Source organism: Salvia splendens, chromosome 7, assembly GCF_004379255.2.
Source record: "Salvia splendens isolate huo1 chromosome 7, SspV2, whole genome shotgun sequence".
In the NCBI taxonomy this organism is placed as follows: Eukaryota; Viridiplantae; Streptophyta; class Magnoliopsida; order Lamiales; family Lamiaceae; genus Salvia; species Salvia splendens.
This window is the reverse complement of record NC_056038.1, coordinates 609,647-636,944: the sequence shown is the minus strand read 5'-3', so window position 1 is coordinate 636,944 and position 27,298 is coordinate 609,647. Positions and strand designations below refer to the sequence as shown.

General features: G+C 37.7%; 5 protein-coding genes across 6 annotated transcripts; 1 reads left to right on the top strand and 4 right to left on the bottom strand.

The window, feature by feature from the left end:
- Nucleotides 1–245: 245 nt before the first annotated feature.
- On the bottom strand, nucleotides 246–4,953 carry LOC121810300 (T-complex protein 1 subunit eta-like). Its single transcript, XM_042211097.1, has 14 exons — nucleotides 4,833–4,953; nucleotides 3,835–4,095; nucleotides 3,470–3,595; nucleotides 3,174–3,377; nucleotides 2,713–2,882; nucleotides 2,486–2,621; nucleotides 2,146–2,262; nucleotides 1,822–1,941; nucleotides 1,637–1,735; nucleotides 1,459–1,548; nucleotides 1,095–1,182; nucleotides 862–950; nucleotides 710–784; nucleotides 246–602 (listed from the first exon to the last, which is right to left on the bottom strand). The coding sequence occupies exons 1-14, from the start codon at nucleotides 4,845–4,847 to the stop codon at nucleotides 510–512; spliced, it is 1,683 nt and encodes a 560-aa protein (XP_042067031.1). The 5' UTR covers nucleotides 4,848–4,953; the 3' UTR covers nucleotides 246–509.
- A 1,108-nt stretch (nucleotides 4,954–6,061) lies between these two features.
- LOC121742576 (serine/threonine protein phosphatase 2A 57 kDa regulatory subunit B' kappa isoform-like) lies at nucleotides 6,062–9,539 on the bottom strand. Its single transcript, XM_042135758.1, has 2 exons — nucleotides 7,626–9,539; nucleotides 6,062–6,701 (listed from the first exon to the last, which is right to left on the bottom strand). Exons 1-2 carry the CDS (start codon nucleotides 8,745–8,747, stop codon nucleotides 6,363–6,365), a joined length of 1,461 nt encoding a protein of 486 aa, XP_041991692.1. The 5' UTR covers nucleotides 8,748–9,539; the 3' UTR covers nucleotides 6,062–6,362.
- A 2,062-nt stretch (nucleotides 9,540–11,601) lies between these two features.
- Nucleotides 11,602–15,173, top strand: LOC121741942 (E3 ubiquitin-protein ligase At1g63170-like). Of its 2 annotated transcripts, none has more exons than XM_042134926.1 (5): nucleotides 11,602–11,728; nucleotides 12,479–13,283; nucleotides 13,674–13,799; nucleotides 14,008–14,284; nucleotides 14,711–15,173. In XM_042134926.1, exons 2-5 carry the CDS (start codon nucleotides 12,628–12,630, stop codon nucleotides 14,912–14,914), a joined length of 1,263 nt encoding a protein of 420 aa, XP_041990860.1. In that variant the 5' UTR covers nucleotides 11,602–11,728; nucleotides 12,479–12,627; the 3' UTR covers nucleotides 14,915–15,173. The 2 variants fall into 2 exon arrangements, with proteins under 2 accessions (XP_041990860.1, XP_041990858.1); XM_042134924.1 differs by having other exon boundaries at nucleotides 11,642–11,808.
- Nucleotides 15,174–15,759: 586 nt separating this feature from the next.
- Nucleotides 15,760–18,050, bottom strand: LOC121740926 (dnaJ homolog subfamily B member 1-like). Its single transcript, XM_042133585.1, has 3 exons — nucleotides 17,712–18,050; nucleotides 16,934–17,214; nucleotides 15,760–16,395 (listed from the first exon to the last, which is right to left on the bottom strand). Exons 1-3 carry the CDS (start codon nucleotides 17,874–17,876, stop codon nucleotides 15,957–15,959), a joined length of 885 nt encoding a protein of 294 aa, XP_041989519.1. The 5' UTR covers nucleotides 17,877–18,050; the 3' UTR covers nucleotides 15,760–15,956.
- Nucleotides 18,051–18,578: 528 nt separating this feature from the next.
- On the bottom strand, nucleotides 18,579–26,124 carry LOC121811368 (polyadenylate-binding protein-interacting protein 6-like). The gene is made up of 3 exons (XM_042212214.1): nucleotides 25,971–26,124; nucleotides 19,433–19,865; nucleotides 18,579–18,977 (listed from the first exon to the last, which is right to left on the bottom strand). The coding sequence occupies exons 2-3, from the start codon at nucleotides 19,853–19,855 to the stop codon at nucleotides 18,825–18,827; spliced, it is 576 nt and encodes a 191-aa protein (XP_042068148.1). The 5' UTR covers nucleotides 19,856–19,865; nucleotides 25,971–26,124; the 3' UTR covers nucleotides 18,579–18,824.
- Nucleotides 26,125–27,298: the final 1,174 nt, after the last annotated feature.

The following is a 27,298-nucleotide window of genomic DNA, read 5'->3' as shown; positions in this document are numbered from 1 at the left end:
CAATTATTCATACTATCAGATAACAAATCGCATAACAGAGAGAATATTTATTTGTACATAATGATTATATTCAAGATGAATTATTTTTCTTATTTTCAAGATATATTTAGAAGTTAGTAAACAGAAAAGAAATTACCCTACCGTGTTACAAGTTGAGTTAAATGGATTTCGATTAAGCAATCCGAGACAAGCCACCAAAGCAAATTATCAACCTTAATTAAATTGAGAATGACACGAATAATCCATAATTAAATTCCGAGGAACAAAAAATATGAATAAATAGCAACAATTTATATTCCTATGAATCTACAAAAAAGAGTTCATTTGTTAATCCAATTTAAAAAACTACAAAAAAAGTTCAAAGATAAATTATCAGTTAATTCAAAATTGACAAAACCACACACTGCAAATGTAGAAAAATGGAGACCGAAGAAGTAGCAGCACGTATTCGTCAGAATACATTGAAACAAACCAAAATACCTCCAAATGAGAAAAGCACATTCGAGCGTTTATCGCCTCCTCATTCCACGACCACCGTAGCCACCTCTTCCTCGACCTCTACCTCCTCCCATAGCAGCGGCATCACCTTGAGCGCTCTCAGACTGCAACAATAACAAGTGTCATCGTCGTGCAATGAAAGTCATACTGAAGAGAAAAATGTGACAGGATCGTCTAAGTTCTCTGTCATCAATCCAAATTTTCGAATTACCTTGGGGTTTTTGACAGTTTCATCGACACTTAAGACAAGGCAAGCAGCTTCAGTAGCTGCGTTTATGGCATTTAGCTGTGGATGGAAAGTGTGTCACGAGTGTAATGACAGAATAACCGACAGGTACAAGTAACTAAAAGGATGAGATGTACCTTGATAACTGCAGGTTCCCACACAAAGTTGGCGAATGAATCTGCAATTCCACCAGTATTGATGTCTACACCGTAAGGTGCACCCTCTCCTGTTTATAATCCAAATTTCGTTAGTAAGAGGTTGTTGGAGAAGAATGGTAGACATCTCGGAGTTGGAACTAATCATCTCCACCTAGCAAGAATGCACAAATAGGCCTACCACATTTAGTAGTACTCAATGAAAAGAACCTCACCAGATGGAAGGGCATGTTTTTGTCTCAGTTTGTTGAGCACATCAGTTGCATCAAAACCAGCATTATCACACAATTGTCGTGGGATTACCTGCGGCATAACACAATGGCAAACTCTGAATCAGATAGCAGTCATAGACTCATAGCACAGAGGACAAAATTATGTTGTTCGAGCTTTCTCTGTAATCCAATTAGTATTCCAACAGAAATAGTCAAGAATATCAACCGTTCAATTTAAAATTTTATATTTATATAGCATAAGCGAAGCATATGCTTGCACATATCCCTACCTCCCATGCATTTTCATCAATGAATATGAAAATATCCCTCCAAATTATTAAAACATATTAATTCCTAGTAAAATTACCTCAAGGGCTTTTGCATAGGAGTTTATAAAGAGCTGCGACTTCCCAGCTATGGTGCGTGCATGCTGCCTCAAGTACCTGCTAATCTCCATCTACAGATGCAAATTAAACATCAAAACTGCAACTACAATGACCTTTGAAAGGAAAAAAACATGGCTTCAAGCAGAAGATAGATCGTACATCAATAGCACCACCACCTGCAACTACACTTGAGTTCTTCAGAGCCCTTCTGACAATCATAATAGCATCATGCAAACTCCGTTCTGCCTCCTCAATAAACTATGGTAATCAAAGATAGTGATCAGATGTGAGACTACATAAACATGTGTTAGGAGAGGATAGCACAAGGATGATAAACACCGAACCTGATCTGCACCACCACGGAGAACAATTGTCGCAGTCCTGCCAGATGGACATCCACTAAATATATTAAACCGCTCATTTCCAACTTGCTTCTCTTCAAATACGTCACAAGTACCAAGGACCTTTCAAATAGAAGAACGAGAAGCCATGGAGTCAGCAGGAAGAAAATTAACAGTTTACTTCAAAAACATTAGCCAAAAACAAATCTGCATTTGTAACAATGTGTAGCAGAGCATGAAAACTGAGTCTGAGCGATGTTAATGGGATCTCAATTTGTTTTATTATTATCATCAAGGGAAGAAAAAGAGAGAAAAGCTAGAGAATACCTCATCAATAACGTTGTTCACAGTTGTCTGAACCGTTCCACCAGCAGCTGCTGCAACCCGATGTAGATCTTCCTCAGCGACCCGACCAGCACAAAAGATGTCACGGTCTGCAAAATACTGCACATAGACAGTAATTTTACAATGTTTAGTTGTTTACCAAAAACCTTCCTTTCTTTCCATTGTCGTGAGTGAAATTTACAGCCACACTATTCTTGAAATAATTGACAAGTAAAATCCAGATACTTGACTTTAGTGAAGTTTAAGCCATAATAAGCAAACATGTTAGGAATTCCTTAAAATGGCCATGTGTATTCAAGATAAAAATGCTTAAGTCTAGTACCTGAGTTGCCAGATCACCAATAGCAAGCCGTGACAGAACAACTTTAGCTCCACTCTTCACACATTTATCCAGTTTATCATAAATGATATTCCATTCTGCATCTACAATTGACTGGTACTGCAATGGGTCTGACAACCTATCGAAACACCCAAAATAAGAAATTTAGAGAAAATGGGAAGCCACTTTGCAGGACATGAGGTAACTCCAAAGATGTAGGACATTCAAACCTGATCTCTGCGTTTTCTTTCTCTGATTTTAGCTCTAGTTCAATGTTAAGAAGAAGTATCTTAGGATTTAGAAACTTTTTTGGTTGCTGCTCAAAACCAGCATAAGAGAATGTCTTTTTAAAGGCTACACCATTCACAAGAAAAGAATCCCTCATCGTACCTCCAGGAACCTACAAAAGTAAATTAGCATGAAAATATATTATGGTAAACAACTAAACATGTTTACTGCGATTCAAAACTCAGAAACCCAAACATTCTACAGGAATTTGTGGAACTATAATACACACATTATACAGAGACTGAAGCTTTCAGACACAACACATAACTATGTTGCATAAGCAAACAGTAGAAAACACCTTGTTGGCTTGTTGCATAAACAAACAGCAGATAACCAAAATATGGCAGGCCCTAAACAGGCATGAGAATAAATGGGAAGCAAAGTAAATGTAAAATTCTTGCACCTTTTTCATCCCTATCATGTTTAACCTATCTTCAGCTCCAATAGCAAGAACTGCATCCACAGCCATAGTTGCAAAAAATTCCTTTTCACCCCCAATAAGCTTCGAAGATAGTGTTGTAGCAGCACATTTTGCCAATAAACTTTTCTTTTCTTCCAAGCTTTTACCTTCTATGCTTACAGCTAACTCTTTGATCTTCTCCATTGCCTAGTAGAGTAAAAGAAACACAGGATATTCAAGAGGCTTTGATGTTAGACCTATACATAATTTGAACTGACAAAAGTAGCCTCAAATCTTACCAAAGAAGAACCTGTGCGATAACTTCTTATAAGGTTTTGAGGATGAACACCATCTTCGATAAAAGGCTTTGCTTCCTTTAGGAACTCTCCTGCAAGCAGAACAACTGTAGTGGTCCCATCACCAACCTGTGATATAAATAGAATAACACTACACTTAAGCTGGGCATTTTAACTAGAGGGGAGTATTGGAACAAAATCAGTTTAAACAAATGCAGCAGCATGTGAAACTTTAAATAAACGGTTACTTAAGCTGGATTACTCAACTCATCTTGAATGGATGGCTAAGAATGTACACCGGAAGTTATCAATTAAATTAAAAAAATAAATAAATAGTAACCAGTAGCAAAATTAAAATGAAATAATACCTCAGAATCTTGAGACTTTGCAATGTCAACAAGGATCTTGGCAGCAGGATGAACAATGTCAAGAAGCTTCATAATGGTGGCACCATCATTAGAGATGGTGGTATTCCCCTTATCATCATGGATCAATTTATCCATGCCCCTTGGACCAAGGGTAGTTCGCACAACATCCGCCACAGCAACACATGCATTTATATTGCTTATTAATTGTGGTTTTCCTTGAGATGTATCAGTGCCTTCCTTGAGCAATATAATTTGTGGTTGCTGTTGTTTTATCACCCAACATAGCAGATTTTAGTGCAAAGAGAACAATGTATTCATACAAGACTAAAAATTAAAAATACCAACAAATCATGTATAATCTGTCTATGCTAATCCTTTGTTAGCCTCAGTGGAACTGTATTGGATTCACAATATCACCCAGTATTAGCACACACAGTTTCTAAGTAAGTTAAAGGCTTCATGCATCAATCATCTTATTTTGCCATATAATATCTACTCAAATTTTAGAAGGATCTATTGCATAAACCTAACTGGGTAGATCATGTTTGTATGTCTATATATTGTCTTCAAGCACATCAAAAGCAAGTATGAAGGCCTGGAAATTAAAACCTCCCCCAACTCAAAATCCCGGAATCAAAATAAAAAGTGAGGTTCGATCAATTCCTTCCAGTGCCAGATATTGCACTATGTTTATTGCTTATAGCTGAAGAAGAAAACAAAGGCTATCAACAAGTAAATAAGATTTCATTCATCCACTGAGCGCAAACAAAGCTGAGTAATAAAGTACTATCCGAGTAACATTTTCTCGGAAATGAAAAAGTCGAAAACGAAATCCAGCATCCGTCATAAACTAGAACATCGACAAAAATCAAAAGTCGATGCACCGAGAGTACAGAATCGCGAATAAGCATACATCTAGAAAGATGAGATTTCTACATACAGAAACAAAAATGCAATGATTTCACACAGAGATATAGAGAGAGACAGCTCGAGCTCACCATCATAGATGCCATTGTGAAGATTTGAGTTTCTGTGCGAAGACTGTAGAGCGAGAAGTTGGAGTGAGGGAGTGTTCTAGGGTTTAAATGCAAGGCCTTCGGAGTGTATCTAATGAGTGCTTGTTTTTGAAACGTAATTTTTTTAAACTTAAGAGCGTTTTTTGGGTTTTTGATAAAAAAAAAATTGTATTAGAGCATCTCTAGTGGTCGGCGAGCGAGCGGCTCGCCGATTTTTGGCGCTCGCCGAACTATTGCAGCCGGCGAGCGCCAAATCGGTGAGAATTTCGGCGATGACACGCCGATTCCCGGGCGCTCGCCGATTCTCTCGACGATCGGCTCGCCGCTATTGCAGCCTCCCGATCGGTGAGGAACCGGCGAGCCAATTTTTAAAAATTTAATATTATTAGAGAATTTGGGGGTCCTGGATAGCGGCGACGACGGCGAGGAGTAAGGCGGCGCCGAAAGGGGTGGGGCCGTGCCTGGATTAGGATTTTTTTATGTAATGTAATTTTTTTTTACTTTTTTTTTTAATTAATGTATTTTTAAAATTTTAATATTATTAGAGAATTTTCCCGTATATGTGTCGTAAATTTAATTATGTGTTTTGTATGATTGTTTAATTATTTGTTTTTAGTGCTGATGATGTGGCAAAGCTATGGCTGGGCTATTGCTTGTCCAGTTGCTTGTTATGTGGCAGAAGGAATTTAGTGCTGTTGATGTGGCGTGGCTGGGCTATGGCTGGGTTATTGCTGGCCCGCCGACCACTGGAGTTGCTCTTAGTAAATACTTATGCTTAAAATTACTATGGTATTTTATTTCTAAAAAAATCGTCTATCGTAATTCGAATCTTGCATTCATCCAAAAAAAAAAGATAACCTTGCACTTGTCGATCAAAAATCAAAATGATGTTGTATGGAATTATGGATCAACTAAATTTTATGTCATCATATTATTAGTTATATTGCATTTATAATTTACTCCCTTAACTTATAGAAAAAAATTTACGAGTGTTTATCATTAATTAGTATTTAATTTACACAAATATGCAAACCAAACACGTAAAATATTAAAATTGTCGAATAAAGATTGGCAACTAAAAGGCAAAAAAAGTGCAATTAAACTCAAGACAAAAAAGAAGATAAACTATGAAATACTATAACATAATAGTAGTATTTTTTTTACTGAGTTTTTTTCAATTTAAACTCAATAAAAAAGTTGGCATAAAAGGAAAAAGAAAGAAAAAAGAGATTGAGATGAATTGCAGATAATCCCAAGCATTTCCCTATTATATTTTCATACAAACAGACACAAAGGGAAGAGTGAGAATATAGATTACCAAAAACTAATTTCAAAGATACAATGTCAACAGCAAGACGCTGACAAAAGATGTTAGTTTACACTATGATGGGAGATGAGAGATTCTGTAACAACACGATCGATGCCATCCCGATCACCCCGGCCCATAGCCACAAGAACGACAGACTTCACCTGAAATGGAGACGGAAGACTATAAACAAGATGGAGGTTGTTTTAATGAGTTACCAGGACAGCAGTGTCCCTGGCCATCATCGGATGGAGACTGGCCGCGTTCTCCAGGTGCTCCCAGACTTGCTTCCGTTTCTCGACTGAGGTGCTCGCTTTCTCTTGCTGCTCCTGGTTGCTGGAGATGCAGGCTGATGCTATGGCGTCGTCCATTTCTGTCAGCACCTTTCTTACGTTCATGGTTAGGTTTAGGATAGCCTGGTTCCAGTGGTTTTGAGCATTGGCTTCCAGAGCAGGGAATACTATCGGCAGTATAACTTGCCGATTGTGAGCAACCAGACTAAGGATCTGATCGTTGTTCCAGAGGAACAGAGCCCTTTCGGCTACCTGCAGTGCAAACGGGAGAGTAAAAGTTAAGTCATTGTGTGAAACTTGTCACCGATTTTCACACAGTTGAAGTTTTCTGCTAGACCAAGTTTTGAGGTCCTAATACATAAGCCATAAAAACTGTGTTTAGCTTAGCCAGAAAACTTTAGTGGTGTGAAAAGTGAAAACTACCAAATCTTTTAAGTTTCCTTATACAATCATATTGGTATAGAATGATTATGTAAGGAAATTGGGTCGAAAGTAGAACTCAAGCATCATGAATTCGATAACGAGGAAATTCCCAAGTATCTACAGATTCTACACACTGAATCTATTTTCAATCTACTTCCCTTTTCTTGAGTTTGAATTCAGCTTTTGGTAGGTGTGAAAGTCTAGTAGCTAAATTCCAATTATTTCTCCTCATTTCTTTCAGAGATCTCATGAAAAGGATCCTCCTATAAAAGCTCATAAATGAACTCAAATAGTGAAGCTAGTTTTGCAACCCTTTTTAGTGGTAATGTCTCTTTTCATATATCATCTATTTAAAGGATTTACTAAGTAAACTTATGCCCTCATATACTGTTTATTTTTCACAGATAAGTTCTCATAATATGGTGATGCAGTCGTCAGATGGCCTGCTTCTGGATCGTAAAATAGTACTAATTCGAAGTAGAATTCAAGGTAAATAGTCAGCATAATGAACAAGGGCAAAAGAATTGCATTGACAGAATCCAAACATGCCAAATCAGTGATTAATAACAGTACTAACAGATAAGGAAGATAAGCGAAATCAAACGCCTCTTCAGTGCTATCATAATCCTTTACTTCATCATAAACATAGATAACTATAATATTCACACAAATATTGCACATGCCATCATAATGAATAACTGAACAGCTTGAGCTAACAAACAGATGCAGAAGATCAAAAATGGAAGGATTTACCTGAAAATGGTAGCTATTTATGCAGTGCCTGATGCGACAAAATAATGGAACCATCACTTTTTGGAACTCGTTCATGCTGATTACTTCGAGAATCTCCTCCACCTCGCCCAAAAACATCACCTCCTTCTGGCTATTTGTAACCGGCCAATACTTCAGCAGTCCCTGAATCAAGTGGCTAGCTAGCTTCGGCTCCTTCTCAACGTACTGATTCACACAATACGAGAGCTGCTGAAAGTAAACCCCTATCGACTTGGGCTTATGCAGGGGAATCAACACCCTCCAAAAGAATACTTTATGTTCTTCCTTCAAAGGAAAAGCAAATCCCGTTATTACACTCCCGAAAATCTCCAGCAGTTCTGCAATACCATTGTGCTTCTCCACCTCAAATACGAATCTATAGAACACATTGCTTATGCACTTTCTGATAAACGGCCTATGAATCATAAACTTCCCGTAGATCCTATGCAGAATCGCCTTCAAGCAATCCCTCTCTCTTGGATCATCCGACTCCAACAAATCAATGATCCTAGATATGAAGTCATTGTTCACATACTTCTTAGCCGCCTTGGCTTCCAAAGAAGACGAGGTCACAAACTTGAGCAAGAACTCGTACACCAGCTGCAAGTGTGACCACGCAGGATCAAACGTGGGCTCATCATCGTTCTCATTTTCACCCGAGCCCGTGCTTCTTGACCGACATTTGGGTGGGAAAACACGGAACAAATTAATGGAACACATCTTGCAAGAAGCTAAGATGGTGGGCTCTGAGAACTTTGGGGGGTTTTCGGATACAAAATCAACTAGCTCGACCAATGTGGCTCGTTTAAGCTCATTCTCTTGAACATTTTTGGTAGGATCAGTGAAATCAAACACAACACAGCAAAGACTCAACTTACTAATGAACAGATTCATTTTCTCCGAGTTTGAAGCATCTTTAAACGCAAGCAATGGCTCGATTCCTGCAATCACACTGGCTGGAAACACCGCAGCCGAAGCCCGCTTCGCAGCGGAGCCGCCTGAGCAGGCCCGGCCCGGACCTGAACCCGAATTAGGGTTTCTGGCCGAATCTCTATCAGATTTCAGGGATTTCCGCGGGAGCTTTTTCAGAAATTGCTTCCACATTCTACCCTTTTCGAATTTCTCTCACTATTTTTTTATCCTCAGATAATTAAATCGACCAAATTAGACGGAGAGAAAAAGGTGAAACTCAAGTATTTTCAAACTTTCAAACAGTAGTAGTGTTGTACGATAAATAAAACTGCGGATCTGATGAAAATCACACCTGATCAACAATGTGCCCTACAAATTATCACAAAATGTACAGAGACGAGATCTCCAAACAACAAAAGTAAACCGAATCGCAGCATGAATTTTCAAAATAGATAACACAAACAAACCGAATCTAGAACTACACCATCGACTCCTACATCAGATACCAAAAATTGAGCTTCCAGCAATAATGCGCAATGTGCTTGCACATGAATAGGTGTGTTGTCTCACTGAGTGAATGTGCATTCACAGCACTATTTAAATTTAAATAAATAAATAAATAAATAAAACACCTAGGATTCTCCAATTAGGGATGGGGAAATCAACACACTCTCACACACATGCAGGTTACAGTGAAAAATTATGGGTTTTTTTTTTGGTTTGGACCCATGTATTCCGAATCCGCCTTCGGCGGAATCTGATTAATCCTGCTCGACTGAGCTTGCGGATTAAGGCCGAAAGTTTTCAGCGGATGGTGAGGTTTGAACCCGTGAGTATATGTACTTGTAGAGAGAGAAAGAGGGAAATGGTGCGTGCGTGTGTGTGACAGTGTGTGTGATTGTCAGGCTTAATTATGAGAAACTGCCATTGATGATGGGTAGAATTTGGGGGGAAAAGGAAAAGGGGATGAATTATGAACTCAATTATTTCTACTGAGCTTGTTTTATTTGTTTGTTTCTTTGTATGGAAAAGCAGCAACATGGGAATGAGATCATCAATTGTTGTTTTCTTTTTTTTTTTTTTGGTTTTTTTGTCGGTGAAAAGTTAATAGTACTCTCTCCGTCCCGGACTACTCGAACGTTTCCTTTTCGGCACGGAGATTAAGGAATGAGTGATAGACAAAGTTAAATATTACGGCTGTAGGTGATAATTTTTACTAAAAATGGAAATAGTGCAAATAACTTGGGACGCCCAGAAAGGAAATAAGTGCAAGTAGTCCGGAACGGAGGGAGTATGACCTAGTGGTAGAGTGAGTCGAGATAAAAATTGTAAATTTGAATTGGAGTTAGAAGTGTTGTGTTTTGTATTGAAGGACGTAGTTATCTTTGGTGGTTATAATTTGTTAAATTCAATTATTATGTGATGTTGATCGTATCTGATTAATATTGCAATCATAGTGTTGTTACAAGCATGATTGTCACTATGCTTTTCATTAGTTTATACAATTGTGTAGTTATCCCTCGTATATTGTGAATCGAGATTGAAATGAAGATTGATTAACGTCTGGAATTAGAAGACAAGAAAGAAGACTTGAGAAACCACACGTACTGTGTGATTCAATCACCCAAGTCATGGTCCGTGTGGATGCAGCCTTCCCCCTCGTCACACCCAATGTACGACCCATGCAGCTCTCACACCCGAATCTCCGGAAAAAAACACCGATGAATAAGGAAAGGAAGAGGGAGAAAGTGATGGAACATCAAAATCCATCAATGTGGAGACGAGTGACCATCAAAGTTGGTGGAAACATCGATGGTTTAAGTTTCGGTTGGTGTAATTTTTTTCTTAGTGTAGTTGGCTTCAATTGCTATTGATGCTATGTATGGATGAAATTATGGAATGTTTGTTATAAAATCATGTTTTATTTATTTTGATGCATGTTTTATTATATTGTTAGGATAGACATTCGTAGTTCATAAACACTTTTAGCTTTAATATACTTCTCGGGCTTATAAATTAGACGATAAATTTATGATTTCGGCTTGTTTATCGTAAGAACAATGAATGAAAACATATTGTTGGTGGATTATATGTAGATTAATGATCATTGTGCATATGTATGGTTGTCTAATTGAGATTGATAACGAATTATTAACTACGAGTTAGAATCTATAGGTATGCTTAGAACTTTTGCAGTAAAAAACATAACACATTCATCATAATCTTCAAATTAATCGATAGATTATCCATAATTTGATATCCCAATGTGTTAGAAGCAATGTCTTAATTTTGCAAATATCGTTTGTTTTAAAGTTGTAGTTTACTCGAAATAGAGTATCATTTTCAAATACTCTTAATTGAATTAGTGTGATTATTTAATAGCATCTTATAGTAAAAGAATTATTAAGAACAATTATTAATTTTATTGTGTTATTTAATACCAAAACATTGTATTCTAAGTCATCTAAGACACACATCAACATTTGATTTAGACATGCATTAAGCTATCATTCATATCTAGTCACTGTATTTGATTTAGATCTGCATTAAGATATCATTTATATTTAATTACAGATTCTTTCAACATAAAAGTGTGTATTTTCTTAATTTATTCTAAGATGGTATTGTTCCATTTGGACTATAGAACACTGAAGTATAAAAAATGCCGGCTGCTTTCTTAAATATAGCTTTGGATTTGCCTGCATAGTTTTAACATTTAACATTAAAAAAAACAAATAAATCTTGGGAATATTAGTGTTAGTACAACAAATAAAAAATTGTGATATTATAACAACAATTCAAATATGAAGTTGATTATATTTACTCTTTTTAAAATAGAGCTAACATATTATGATTTTTAGAGATAATTTGTACAATAATGAATAATCATATATGGAGATATTCCGAGAAAAATGGAACTATATCAAAACATTTAAATCGAGATTATATTATTGTAAATTTGTAATCGTATATATGGAATATTCGAAGCCCAGTCTACCATTCTTGTTCACGTCATTATCCACGAAAAAAAATATAAATGTATATATAAAGAGGGAAAAAAGAGTTAATAAAATATTTTGAAAAAAAAGTGAATAAAAAAACAAAACGATTCAAAGCTTTCATCCGCAGAAAACTTCATTTGATTACCCTTTCCCTCAGTCATTCGTTATTCGGTCAGCAATTTTCCTTTTTTCATTTTGATTTGTTCAGATAAATTACCATTTTAGCTGCGGAAATTCACGATTTATTTTAGGTAGTTGTTTTTTTTTAAATTTTTTCCTCATCCCAATCGCGTGCAATTTTGGTTTGGCGAGGACAAGTAGTAGAATAATTTTGTTGGTTTTTAATTTTTTTTTCGGTGGGGGGAAAATTGCGAAATTGTTTTGGGAGATGGTCAACGATCTAGAGCTGATGGAATTGTATTTCAGGGGTCGAGAATTAATTAGGTTTTTGTTGTTTGACTATAATCATTTTTTATTCGTCAATCATTCTGATATAGTGTATGTTTCTGCAGTGATATGTGGATAGAATTGGTGATATGATTTAACTTCTTTTTAGTTGTTATAGAAAAATTGTGTTGTATGTGTTTGTTCTGTCTATGATTTCATTTGCAAGTTAAATTAAGGTTTTGCTATGTTATTTGCTAAATGTGTTGTTTGGAGAGTTTTTGTGCTGGTCAGTGAGCTTTTGTTGGGGCTTTAAAACAGTGTGGGAGTATTGATTTCCGAGGACATGAACCGATGTTAGAGTCGCATATTAGGGGTTAGTTATTAGCCTTAAATTGGATGAGGATGGAATGTGAATGCTGAGATTTTTAGTATTTTGGTTATCAATCTCGTGTTTGGTTAAACATGCATGATTTTTTAAATGTGAGAAAACGAGTAAGCTGGTTATGACGTTCTTGCTTTACGTACCTTCAACAGGATGCTGGGATTGTGTAATCTGGTTGAAGTTGTGAAACTTGGGAGGATTAGGATTTAAGCCTACTGCACTATCTGCATTTTTGGGGGAGCCTGAATACTAGTCTCTCGTCCCATGTGTTCTCTGTGTGGTGTCTGGTCAGTGGAATCGGATGGCTTTTCCCATTCAGGGACTTCATCGTAAGAGCCAAACAAGCAAAGTCCCTTTGTTGATGGAGCGTGCAGATACACGTAATGGTAGTGAACATGTTATAGATATTGCTAGTACCAGCAATGCTTCGTCCAGTTTATCACATGAAAGGCAGTCGAGTGGCTTGGAGCGGCATCAAAGTGAAGATCAGCCATCTACTAGTTCAAGAGTTCCTGTAAATCAACAACCTCAGCTCTTCTCTGGTGGACCAATTTCAAGAAACTCGTCTCTCATCCGGAGAGGAAATAGTCGAGGCCGCCAAAGAAGTCCACTAAATTCTGGCCTATGGATATCGGTGGAGTTAGTGTTGACACTCAGCCAAATTATCGCTGCTATAATTGTCTTAGCTTTATCAAAGCATGAGAAGCCCCATGCTCCTTTGAGAGCATGGATTATTGGTTATGCATCTGGATGTGTTTCAATACTTCCCCTTCTATATTGGCGATTTAGATATCGAAACCAGGTTTCTGAACTAGATGCATCTCAGAGTCGTGTGGATCCTTCTCAGGGAAACAATAATGCTGGTTCGACGAGTAGGAGAGCCGTGGAAGGGGAGGACCGACGTACAACTAGTACAACAACCAGAGGCAGCCAGAGTAACGGGGTACCAAATCCAAGGTACTGACACTGTCTTTTCTACTTAAGCTCTGATTCGTTCTAGATGTAAGGAGATTAGAGTTTGATTAACTCTGTAGCTTAATCGTTGAGGTGTGAATGGTATTGCAAGGTCTCTGTTCGAATTTCGAAGGTAGTGGATATATTTGCAACTTTTCATAGTCATGTTGTAATTTACTACTGGAGAATTTGCTTTTGGTTGACCAAGAATTACCATTAGTCGTGGATGTTGTCAGTGAATGCTAGGTCTTTATGTAGGAGTCATGCATTGTATGCATGTGTATTGATATAGTATTATAGTAAGGTTGATGAAGTAGAAATAGTTAATTATCATTCGGCCATCAGTCATTATACGTGCAATGTATAAAGAGTCTGGTTTTTTTCTCCTTGCAGGCTTAAGGTATTTGTTGAGTATTTCAAGATGAGTTTGGATTGCTTTTTTGCTGTTTGGTTTGTTGTTGGAAATGTATGGATTTTTGGAGGGCACTCATCGTCTGCTGAAGCCACCAATTTGTACAGGTAATGCAAAATTCCACCTGCCTATAGCTTTTGAATCATAATTTGCTCAATCTATTCGAATCTTCTTCTTTCCATGCATGGTGATTGATATAATCCGGTCGCTCACTTTTCTGTCCACACACTTCCACAGCAGTGTTAAATTAGTTAACATTAGCTTTTACACAACTTGTGTATAGTTACATATTTTTCCCTATAACTTTATTTACAGGTTGTGTATAGTATTCCTAGCCTTTAGCTGTATTGGATATGCAATGCCTTTTATTTTGTGCACTACAATCTGCTGCTGCCTCCCTTGTATAATATCAGTCCTAGGCTTCAGAGAAGATTTTTTGCATAATAGAGGAGCCACTCAAGATTCGATAAATTCTCTCCCGGTTTATAAGTTCAAAGTAAAGAAAGTTAAGAATGGCAATGACAAAGAGAGTGAAGGTGGGATTGTGGCTGCTGGAACAGAGAAAGAGCGAGCAGTATCTGGAGAAGATGCAGTAAGCCTCACTCATCTCTTCTAAACTAGCAAAGTCGGTTGTTTATTACTACTTCCCTCCCAATTAAATTCATGCATCTCTTTGGGCTTGTGAATTACGAAATTGATGTTCAGTGAGTTAAGTTGAGTTAAAATAAAGTAGGAGAGATTAAATGGTCAATTTTTGCCAAAAGATGAAATGTATCACTTAACTTGGGACGTCCCAGTCAGGAATACGAATCACTTACCTTGGGACAAAGAGAGTACAACTGTATTCGATATCAATTCTTGAGCTACTTTTTTTCTTTTCTGTTCCAAATCTGATTATCAGTTGCCATCTTGAGAAAACATGGTTTTGCTAGATGCTTGTTACCTTATTTTACCTCTTCCATGATTGGTAAACATGGATCGTCTCGTTCAGAATCTAACATGTTATTCTGCTATCCAGTCCTGCTGCATTTGCTTAGCCAAGTACGTAAACAATGATGAACTCCGCGAGTTGCCCTGTTCCCACCTGTTCCACAAAGACTGCGTGGATAAATGGCTCAAGATCAACGCATCATGCCCACTTTGCAAAGCCGAAGTTGGTGAGACTGTTTTGACCACCCTGACCGACACGACTGCCAACCTGCGAAACGGCAACACTCTATAAAAAAACTGCAGGTATGATGATATCCAGAATTATTTTTTGGATCCCTCATTTAAGCAGTGTGTATGGATAAAAGATTCAAAGAAAATGATGGCTATGTAATAGAAAGACAGAGTTTATTTTTAAGCTTGTTAGAATATTGTTTAGAGAGCCTTAAAAAATTATTTTTAAGCTTGTTAGAATATTGTTTAGAGAGCCTTAAAAGATTATTTTAAGCTTGTTAGAATATCAATAGAATCAGAGTTCGAATAAGTTTTATCTAGCCGAGCTGAGTTACATTAACACTGCATTTCATTTCTTTTAATCCTTTAGAGCTTCGGAATTTAATCGAATTTTGAATATATAAAGTGTCTATATTTTACGAAACTCAATAAATTACATGGTGGTTAATATATATAGGCTCAAATTGGAGTATAATAGATTAATCTTCTTCGTACTATCACATTAGTTTGAATATACTACTATTTGTTATTTGTTTGGCACTTTTGAATAAAATATTATTGACATATTGATTGTTATTTGGTAAATGCAAAGATTTATTCTCCCAACAATTAGAAGAAAATAGCAAAAAAGGTGAAAATTTAATTTGTTAAGAAAAAACTTAGTATTTTTAATAAAATAAAGGGTAGTAAATGAAATTTATGTGGCTGTGGATGGAACTTGGTAGTAAGGTCAATTTTTGGATAGTTAAAGAATTGATCAAATTTCGTGATTTGAATGAGTATTAGTACCTATTTCTAAATTGTAGATAATTCAAACTTTTTCCATACTTCATTCGATTTTATATGCACCTTTTTCAAGTTCAAAACAAACATCTTACTTTCTTGTTTGCTCATCTCCAAATAAACTGAAATCAAAGACAAAAACACTAAATTACAGTCACACGAATTTACATATACATCAACCCGCGATTAACATAAACATTATGTGCGTGTGTTGGCCTATTAATAGTGTGATCAACGCAATCTTTAAAAATTTCTGTGTATATATAATAAAATGATGAAAAGCACTAAATTTCACTGTTACACGAATTTACAAACTGCGATCATCCTCCAAGCACGCGCTTTAGCGCCTCCCGTTGCTCGGTCGACAACTTGGCAGGAAACTTGACCTCGAACTTGATCTTGAGATCACCCCTGATGCTCGGATCCCGAGCTATGGGCATGCCCTCTCCCTCCACCACGTGCTCGTATCCGGGGCTGACGATGCAGGCCACCGGGACGGACAGGGTCCGGCCGTCCACGGTGGTCAGCACCACTGTGGTCCCCCCAATGGCCTCGGCCAGGGTGACGCAGTGGCCTATCATCAGGTCGTTGCCGTCACGGCTGAAGACGTCGTGGGGCTTCTCGTCGATCACGAAGACGAGGTCCGCGGGCAGCTGGTTCATCTGCTGGTTGCCTTTGTCTGGAAATGTGATCTTTGTTCCTTTCCTCCAACCTGGCTGAACCTCAATGGTCAGTATCTCTGTTTCTGTCCTCATTCGCCTAAATTGTCCAAGAACAGATCCAAATTGTTTATTAGGACAAGAAATGTTCCAAAATTGATGATTCAAATATGTTGCATTAGGCCAAGAAATGATCAAAACTATCAAAGATTGATGCATTGAGACAAGAAATGATTCAAACCTAGTTGCATTAGATCAAGATGGGATTCAAAAACATAGTTGCATTAAGCCAAGGAATGATCAAAACTATAAAAACTAGTTTCCAAGAAATGATCCAAAACTAGCTGCATTATTATTCCTCAAAATGACCCAAGCACAGCTCAAGAAATGATTCAAAACTAGTTGCATTAAGACATGAAATGATACTACAAAACTAGATGCATTAGTCAAAGAAGTTAGTTCAATTAAGACAAGAGATGATCAAAAGTGGTTGCAATTGCAATAGGCCAGGGAATGATCCAAAACTATAGCTTATGAGGTAAGACCAAGAAATTATCAAAACTAGTTGCATTGGGCCAAGAAATGATCCCAAACAGCAGTTGTAGGCCTAAAAATGATCCATAGGTAAAAATGCTTACCCGTTGGGATCAACGACTTGTCTAGAGATCTTCATCTTCCGAGTAGATCCAGTGTAGAGCTCTTGAAGGTCGCACGGCAACAGGCTCTCCACAGGTGGTGGTTTCTTGAGCCCATCTCCGTACCCAAAGGGGCTGCTTCCAAAGAACTCTGCAAATATGTCCTCAGCATTTCTGGGATTGAACTTGTCCGGGTCCCCGGCTGACCCGGGCGCCCGCCCATCCTTGAGGCACTCTTCGCCGTACTGATCATACACTTGCCTTTTCTCAGGATCACTCAACACCTGAAAAATACATGTATATGGCTTTTAGATATGATGATAGTAGAACTAAATCTTGATCTTTTTGATCAAATCAACTTATTTCCCATTTCATTAACATCTTTCCACTTCTCCTGAGGCATTATGGTGTATGAATGAAAATTCAACTTTTGGTTGTAACTCAAAGAGATCACTCAACACCTGAAAATGTATATGTATATGGTTTTTTAGATGTGATGATAGTAGTAGTAGCACTAAATCTTGATATTTTGATCAAATAAATTCATTTCCCATTTCATTAACCAAATTTTAGTTTTCCTTAGTCTTCTCTCATCCATGTACAAAACGATGTATATTTTGGTGATTTTCAAACAACATTGGTTTATGAAGATGAGAACTGGAAAAGAAAATAAAGGAATAGAAAGAAAATTTTTACTTATTTTAATGAAACAATGTGGTTTTAGAAATGAGAAAAATTGAAAATTCAGCCAAAATTTGACCAAACTGAGAGAGAGAGAGACTTCGTAGGCTTCAGAGATTTGCTTGAACATGGCCTCGGCTTCGTCTTTGTCGTTGGGATTCTTGTCTGGATGCCATCTCATAGCCAGTTTTCTGTAGGCCTTCTTCAGATCATCCTCTGTTGCCCCCCTCTCCAATGTCAGAATTTCATAATAATCCAACCCCATTTCTCCCTCTCTCTCTCTCTCTTGATTATGTTTGTTCTTATATTATTTCATGCAAATTTCTTGAATCTTCAAGAAAGGGTTCAATGAATTCTACAAACAAGAAAACTTGCAAATTCTGGATTATGAATAGGACAGACAAGTTTTCAGAATTGCAAAAAATGGAATCCCCCTCTGTTTTTTTTCTTGAGGGGGTTGAGGTGATTTGTTAGTTATTATGGTTATATCAGATGTGTAAATGTACTAAATGGATGAAAATGAATAAAAAAAAGATAATAAACAATATTTTGTCATGTACCGCCGCATTTGAAGGAAGCTCCAATAATTTGGCATTAAGATCCCACATATCCATAAATATGTGTTCTAATTTGTCATTTTATTCCGTACTAATTTGTGGCAGAGACAAGAAACTAAGAAAGCATGTTTTATTATCAAATATGCGTGACAAAATAGATGTGTTGGTGACTTTCAATTCAAGCCAAAAGTCGCTATTGTTACTATCATTAATATATCTATTACTAAGAAAAAAAGATAAATTTATTTCCTAAACTTCCACACCAAAGGGGTAGTCTTGTGTCAAACTGTCTGACATATAATGTAAACACGACTTGAACATGTCGTGTTTGCAAGACCCGTGAGACAGCATGACACAAATTTTTGCGTAAGGGCCAAAGCCTTGGACTAAAAACATGGATTCAAACCTCATCAGAAACAAAATCTGTTTGAACAAGAACAATCGATGTTTCTATGATACAATTTGCGTTCCCAGATCCAAAACAGAAACAACGTAGTCAATTTGTACAAACACGACGTATGCACACACAAAATCCCAGCTTAGAAAAAGAAGAAAAATGGATATTTGCCGATTCAGAAATTCATAGCCACATTCCAAAATAGAAAAAGATAAAAAAAAGGCCCATAAAACTGCTAAATTCAGAATATGTGTGCAGATTAGCTCTTAGCAGGAATGTCGGACGAGGCAGATGTTGAAGCTCCACTTGCTGCATTCTTTGCTTCCAGTGGTGCTTTGACCGGTGCAGAGTCAGGTATGTCGCCTATGTCCAGTGTATCAGGAAGCTTATCTGATGAATCATCAGGAAACATCTGTAAAATGCAAAACAAAATCCAAAATGATCAGCCCCTTTAAATTATCAAATCCAAAATCTTAACATCAATGGAGCTAACGTGATCGAATGCAAATGTTGTGAGAATCCAAAACACGTAAAAAAGGGAGATGCATCCTAGTCACAGTACCAACCATACAGAGTCAATTGAAAAACTTGACATGAATATGGAAACTTCAGTGATATTGAGCAAGACCAGGCATAAGATTTCAGCCTAATTGTACGACAAAATGATAAGAAAAGGGATGTGGATGCATCTTAGAAGTTGTTTTGCATCCGAATATAAAACCCAATCAGCCATTTTGCAGCATGATAATGAAGAATACAATAAAAAATGCACATGAAACCTCATTTCGATAGGGAAATAGAATTCTCAGAAAGTGGAAAAAACGTTTCAAAGCTTAAATAGTAAACTGAAAATTCTGGCAATAATACCTCAAGATGGTGTAGCATGTCGATTGCAGAATATAAATCACATCCGCTGGCTTGATAGACGTCAGAAAGAGACTCCAATGATATTTCAGGAAAGTTCATTTGCATGTACGTCAGGTCGATGTCAGAGTCTTCATCAATGCTTGGCTTCTCCGGGTATTGTGACGTTGAAGCAACAAATCCATTACGGTAATTATCTTTCCATTTCGGATATTCAGCAATTTGGGGAGCACCAGCAATCTGGGAATGACGTTGAATAACATTTTGGTGCTGTGTATTTACATGACGATAGCCAAATTGGCCAACCTCATCCTCACTGTTAAACTCTTGATGTGAACCGAATTCTTTGTTTACATCAGCAGCACCTCTTTTAAAGAGTGGCACGTAGGCTGCTGCGTTAGGATTTAAAGAAGATCCTGTCTTCATTGCTGCAACTCTGAGATAGTGAGAATTGTGAGAATGGTGAAAGTATTCTAGCATTACGAATAAACATTTAACTATATAAGCATGGTAATATCTCTAAACACAACCATTATGTAGCAAAATGCAGACATAACAACTAACAAGAAGCTATGATGGTCTCAATACAACTATTTTTACACCATGGCGCGTTTGCTCAAGGCTAAGCGGATTCATGAGGAGCATTATGTGAACATATTCAAGAAAATGAGTTCAATAACGCCAACCAAGTTCTGATCTACAAACAACAAGCTTGATCCTGCACATACTGAGCGATTGTAGAAAAAATATACTTGAATTTATTCCCATAAATCTTGTTGGTAGATTGTGATGGCTCAAGCACCAAGTTCGGCAAGCTCGTTCAAGTTCGGCAAGTTCGGGCTCGCCAAGCTCGGCAAGTTCGGCAAGCTCGTTCAAGTTCGCCAAATTCGGTAAGCTCATCAAGCTCGGCAAGTTCGGCAAGCTCGTCAAGATCGGCAAGCTCGTCAAGCTCGTCAAGCTCGGCAGCTCGGCAGTTCGGCTGTTATGACAACTCGTTTCCGGCAGCCGTTAGATCTGTTTGTTAGTCAAGTTTTAATCCTAGCCGTAGGATTGAAACTAGCCGTTAGTTTTAGTTTCTGTTAAATAGCTTTTTTCAGTAGTTAGTTTGATATACTGTAGCTCATCTTCTCGCTCTCGTTTTTTCTCATTCCAGTGAATAAAATTTCCTTTACAATTTCATTCCAATCTTCAACCGATTGATCTTGATACTCAAATCGTTCCTCAATTGTTATCAAATTGGCGCCGTCTGTGGGAATCGGGAGGCGCGATTGATTTCTGATTTGTTCTTTCGGTGGTAAGATTGGAGGGTGTTATGGCTTCTAGGTTTGAGGCCGAGAAATTCACGGGTAGGAATGATTTCGGCTTATGGCGGATGAAAATGCGGGCTATGCTGATTCATCAAGGCCTGGCTTCGGCGTTGGAGGCGGGCGGAAAGGAGGACAAGTCGGAGAAAGGGGAGAAGATGGATCTTGACGAAAAGGAGATCCTTAAACGAGCTGAGATCGAGGCGAAAGCTCATAGTGCAATTGTGCTATGCCTCGGGGATAAAGTTCTTCGAGAGGTTGCAAAAGAAAAGACTGCAGCCGGAATAATCGCGAAGCTCGAAGACTTGTACATGGCTAAGTCCTTGGCCAATAGGCTGCTCATGAAGCAGCGGTTATACTCCTATCGATTCTTGGATGATAAAGGGATATTGGAGCAACTTGAAGACTTCAATAAGGCGGTCGATGATCTTGAAAATATCGACGCCTCGATAGGGGATGAAGATAAGGCAATATTACTTTTGAATGCTCTGCCGAAGTCATTTGATCAGCTACGAGATGCCATATTGTATGGCCGAGAGGGTACTATCACCCTTGTTGAAGTTCAGTCGGCCATAAGAGCAAAGGAAATTCAGAAGTCAGGTTCTAAGAATCCAGAGGCTATGGCTGAGAGCCTAAATGTCAAGAAGTTCAAGGGAGTCAAGAGGTTTCAGAAGCCGAGCCAAGAAAATCAGAAAACTCCATCAAATAATCAAAAGGAAACCCGCTCATGTCATTGGTGCAAGAAGCCGGGTCACCTCAAAAAGGATTGCTTCGCATGGAAAAGAAGGCAAGCAAATGGTGGTGGAAACCGTGTTCCATCCACTGACTGTGTTGAGGAAACTGATGTGCCAGAAATTCTGAATGTGATGGAGGGTGGTCTGGGAGGATCTTGGATCATGGACTCGGGGTGTAGTCTGCATATGAGTCCGAATCTTGGCTGGTTTGAGGAGATCCAAGAGATGACTGGATCGGTTATATTGGGCAACAACCAGGTTTGTACCATCCAAGGTATAGGCAAGATCAGGCTGAGAATGCAAGATGGATCTGTGAAGATTATAAGTGAAGTGAGATATATACCTGACATCAAGAGGAATCTCATTTCACTTGGGCTTCTTGAACGCAAGGGATATACATTCTGCTCTACTGGGGGAAAAATGACAGTTTCCAAGGATCAAAGAGTGGTGATGGAAGCTGAAAGGAGGGGAAGCTTGTACTATCTACTGGCTAGTGTTGAGATCCCTACTGCACAGGCAAATATTGTGAAGGCTGATGACTTCAAAATCTGGCATATGCGGCTTGCTCATGCAGCTGAGGGAAGCATTAAGGAGCTGGCCAAGAAGGGGATTATACAAAGTTCTGGGCAGATGGACACTACTCCATGTGAGGAATGCATTTTGGGTAAGTCCAAGAAACAGCCCTATCCCAAAGGCAAGCACACTTCCACATCCACTCTTGATTATGCCCATAGTGACTTGTGGGGTCCTGCATCTGTGGTGTCAGTAGGTGGAGGGAAGTATTATATGAGTATCATAGATGACTACTCTAGAAAAATGTGGATATACATTTTGAAAGAGAAATCAGAGGCTTTTAGTAAGTTCAAGCAATGGTGCCTGGAAGTGGAAAAGGAGAAGTCAGTGGTTCTTAAATGTTTGAGGACTGATAACGGCTTGGAGTATCTCTCCAAAGAGTTTGATAACTTTTGTAAGGAGAGGGGAATTAAAAGGCACCGGACTGTACCTCTGAATCCTCAGCAGAATGGCATAGCAGAAAGGGCAAATAGAACCATATTAGAGAGGGTGAGGTGTATGCTCCTCTCATCTGGACTTGAGAAGAAGTTTTGGGCTGAGGCTGCATCCACGGCTGTGAAACTTATCAACAAATGTCCCTCATCAAGTATAGAGGGAGACACACCTGATTTTAGATGGTATGGCAGCCATGGAGATTACACCACATTGAGAGTGTTTGGCTGCAAGGCATATGCTCATCTCAAACAAGGGAAGTTGGATGCTCGGGCTATTAGGTGTGTGATATTGGGATATCAACCTGGGGTGAAGGGATATCGTTTGTGGTGTGTAGAGCCAGGGAATCACAAGATTGTGATTAGTAGAGATGTTGTATTCTCTGAAACTGAAATGCCTTTTCTGGATAAGAACAGAGTGATAGTTGAGAAGCCTGATTCTGTGACTGATTCTGTTGGTAAAGCTGACTTTGAGGTGGAGCATGGGAGGCATGAGAAACATGGGGAGAGTGAAGAAGTCACTGAGCCTCAGAGTGCTCAGAATGAGACACAAACACAGCCTCCAGATAATCTGGAAAACTACCAGCTGGCTAGGGATCGAGTCAGAAGAAAGATCAAGCTGCCATCAAGATTTGATGATTCTGAGATGCTATTTTATGCATTATGTGTGGCTGAAGATGTTGAGTATATAGAGCCATCCTCATATAAGGAAGCAATGGAGAGCAAAGAATGGGAAAAGTGGATGAAAGCAATGGTGGATGAAATTGATTCTCTACTGAAAAATGGCACTTGGATATTGGTTGAGAAACCTGATGGAAGGAAGGTTATCAGCTGTAAATGGATATTCAAAAAGAAGCTGGAAGGTGCTGAGGGTGATCAGATCAGATTTAAAGCCCGGTTAGTGGCTAGAGGATTCACTCAAGAGCATGGAGTTGATTTCAATGAGGTCTTCTCACCGGTTGTAAAGCATTCTTCAATTCGAATGTTGCTGGCTTTGGTTGCTAAGTTGGATCTGGAATTGGAGCAGCTTGATGTGAAAACGGCCTTCTTACATGGAGGACTAGAGGAAACAATCTACATGGCCCAGCCTGAAGGCTTCATCAAACCAGGGAATGAAAATAAAGTATGCTTGCTGAAAAGAAGTATATATGGTTTGAAGCAGGCTAGTAGACAGTGGAATAAGACTTTTGATGATTATATGATCAAGATTGGTTTTCAGAGATCAAGTTATGACTCCTGTGTATATGTCAGAAAAAGGGGCATACAACCTACATATCTTCTACTTTATGTAGATGACATGCTTGTTGCTGGAGCTAGCAAGAAGGCAGTGCAAGAAGTGAAGGATGAACTCAATGCTGCGTTTGAAATGAAAGACCTCGGGCCAGCAAGAAGAATCTTAGGCATGAACATTATCAGAGATAGAGCTAAAAGGCAATTATGGCTCACACAATCTGATTATATATCAAAGTTGCTGAGAAGGTTCAAGGTGGAGAATATGAAGGCAGTGGCTACTCCACTAGCAATGCACTTCAAGCTCAAGGCTGATCAGAGGCCCAACAGTGAGGCTGAGTCCAGAGAAATGATGAAGATACCCTATGCTAATATAGTAGGGAGCATTATGTATGCTATGATCAGCACCAGAGCAGATATAGCACAAGCCACAAGTGTTGTCAGCCGGTTTATGGCAAATCATGGAAGAGAACATTGGATTGCTCTCAAATGGTTGATGAGATATCTAAGGGGTGCTGGGAATGTAGGCATTCTATATGGAGTGAATGATGGAGGTGGAGCTGATGCTATTGTGGGATATTGTGACTCGGACTTTGCTGGTAACTTAGACAACAGAAAGTCTCAGTCGGCATACATATTCACAATGTTTGGGTCTGCTATTAGCTGGAAATCAAGTCTCCAAAGTGTGGTGGCACTTTCCACAACGGAAGCAGAATTTATCTCACTTGCTGCTGCAATCAAAGAGAGTTTCTGGTTGAAAGGAATGTTGTCTGATCTTGGGATTGAGCAAGGGGCGATAGCAGTTGGCTGTGACAATAATAGTGCCCTATTTCTGGCCAAGCATCAAGCTTATCACGAGAGATCAAAGCACATTGATGTGCGGTATCACTTCATCAGGGAGGAGATTGAAAGAGGCAATGTGAAAGTCTTCAAAGTTCATACTTCAGAGAACCCGGCAGACATGTTAACTAAACCATTGCCTAAGGAAAAGTTTCTGCTATGTTTGAAACTAGTGGGACTGGAAAGGAAGAGTTTGGTTGGTGATTGAGCAATCAAGGTGGAGTTTGTTGGTAGATTGTGATGGCTCAAGCACCAAGTTCGGCAAGCTCGTTCAAGTTCGGCAAGTTCGGGCTCGCCAAGCTCGGCAAGTTCGGCAAGCTCGTTCAAGTTCGCCAAATTCGGTAAGCTCATCAAGCTCGGCAAGTTCGGCAAGCTCGTCAAGATCGGCAAGCTCGTCAAGCTCGTCAAGCTCGGCAGCTCGGCAGTTCGGCTGTTATGACAACTCGTTTCCGGCAGCCGTTAGATCTGTTTGTTAGTCAAGTTTTAATCCTAGCCGTAGGATTGAAACTAGCCGTTAGTTTTAGTTTCTGTTAAATAGCTTTTTTCAGTAGTTAGTTTGATATACTGTAGCTCATCTTCTCGCTCTCGTTTTTTCTCATTCCAGTGAATAAAATTTCCTTTACAATTTCATTCCAATCTTCAACCGATTGATCTTGATACTCAAATCGTTCCTCAATTGTTATCAAATCTAAACCAGAAATACATATCCAATACTTTCTGGTTTTAATAATCATGAGTAGCACTGAGAAACAAAGCACTTACTCTCCCAACAGTTCCCTAAAACACTGACCAAAGCAAGAAAGACAATTGGAAACATTTTCATTTATTCTCACATCAGTTCTCACTCTTTGCGCACAAAACCAATACAAAAATAAAAGAGATTGGATGCATAAACAGAAGTACAAAAGAAAACTGTTTCCTATTTGAAATAAAAAACTAGAAAATACAAATGAAAAATTGTAATTATGAAAAGCAGAAGTAAAATTGCTTCAATAATATTTATGACTCTCTCATAAGAAGAAACTTCACAAGCATTCACCTTAAGCAGCTGGATAACATAGATTCCACAATCATCTAATCAAATTACAATCAATTCATTTGTTGATCAATAATTTAAGCAACAGCAAAACCAGTCCCCAAGATTAGCATGCAACTTATTAAATAACGCGCTGAATTCATTACTCTCTCTTAATTTCGCATTTCCATCGCTTCTCAGCAGAAAATAAACGCCAAATTCAATCCATCCATTTACACATCACGTCGACGATGCGACAAAGCAGGATTCAGGCAAGAAACTGCATGATCATACGCTTAAAAAAATTGAGATGAATAAGATAACGAAACAAAAGATTCATGATTCACAGCTTGAAACAATAACTACAGTATGCAATCACGAGCTCGCATGCGACGAATGGAGAAGAATTCTCACCTTAGGTTGAGAGCGCGGGGAACGAACTGCTACGATCGGTGATCACCTGAAGTTGAATCGGAAAATCGAAAGTAATAGCAACAAATTGGGGAAGAATTAAAGTGAGAATTCTGGAATCAGAGTGGAGAAGGATCGAAGAAATAGAAAATTAAAATAAGACGGAGGATTTATTTTACTTTATAATAATATTATTATTTTAGTATTTAATTCTATTCGAAAGTAGTAGAATTTGACGTTTTCCGTTTATGAAGTCACTTGTCTTTTTTTTATGATTTCAATTTACACAAGGATTAAAAATATGACTTGTGATGTATTTATAATACGAGTGTTAATTAAAGTAATTGGTAGTATAATTTTCTTATAAATAGTAATAATGATAATTAAAAACGAATTATGAGTGAAGATGGTGATTGATCACAGTAATAAAACTAAAATATTTTGATATATTAATATATTAATGCTAGTGACTAATTGAAATATTTTGATATATTAATGCTAATGACTAATTGAAAGAGAATAATATATTGAGGGAGTGAACTACCAAAAAATAGTCTATGAATAATGGTGTTTGTATATTTTCGATATTTGTTAGTGAAATATTACAAGACACAATCGTGTTTGAGGTGTGTTGTTACTATTTTCGAACATTTCTTTCATGAAGAATTATTTTAACACATTTACATAATCTATTCATCTCTCATCTCACTTACTTTAACTTCTTCTCATTCTCTCCTCTTTAATTTTTATTTATTGATTTATCTTAATTTTCTCTTACTATTATTTATGCAATGCATTTGAATTTATTTTTTCTTAACATTATTATATCAAAAAAATTGCCTTATTTTTCCAAAATTTATATACTCTTGTTATTCATGGATAATCATCTAATGCAATATTATATCTATTTACTTGTTATTATTATGTATTTATATATGCACAATACTTTCTTAATTTAAAATAAATTTTATTTTAGTGTATAGATATAATATATTGGATACAATATTTAATTTATAGCAATAATATATATATCTATCATTTAATTGCTAACTACAACTAATTTAAGATCATACGATTTTAGAAATCTCGTGGTCTACAATTTATCATGTAATTTCGTTTTTTATTTTTTAATATTAAAAAATAATAGCAACTATCAAATTTAGGGTTTAGAAACACAATGTCAATCAAATGTATGAAATACATCAACACAGAGACATGACAATGTTAATACAATTTCATATTGACATTGTATTGACATATTATATGTCGTGTACTGATATAAAGTCGTTTATGAAATTTATGAATTTTTTGAACAAAAAAATTCAAATTTT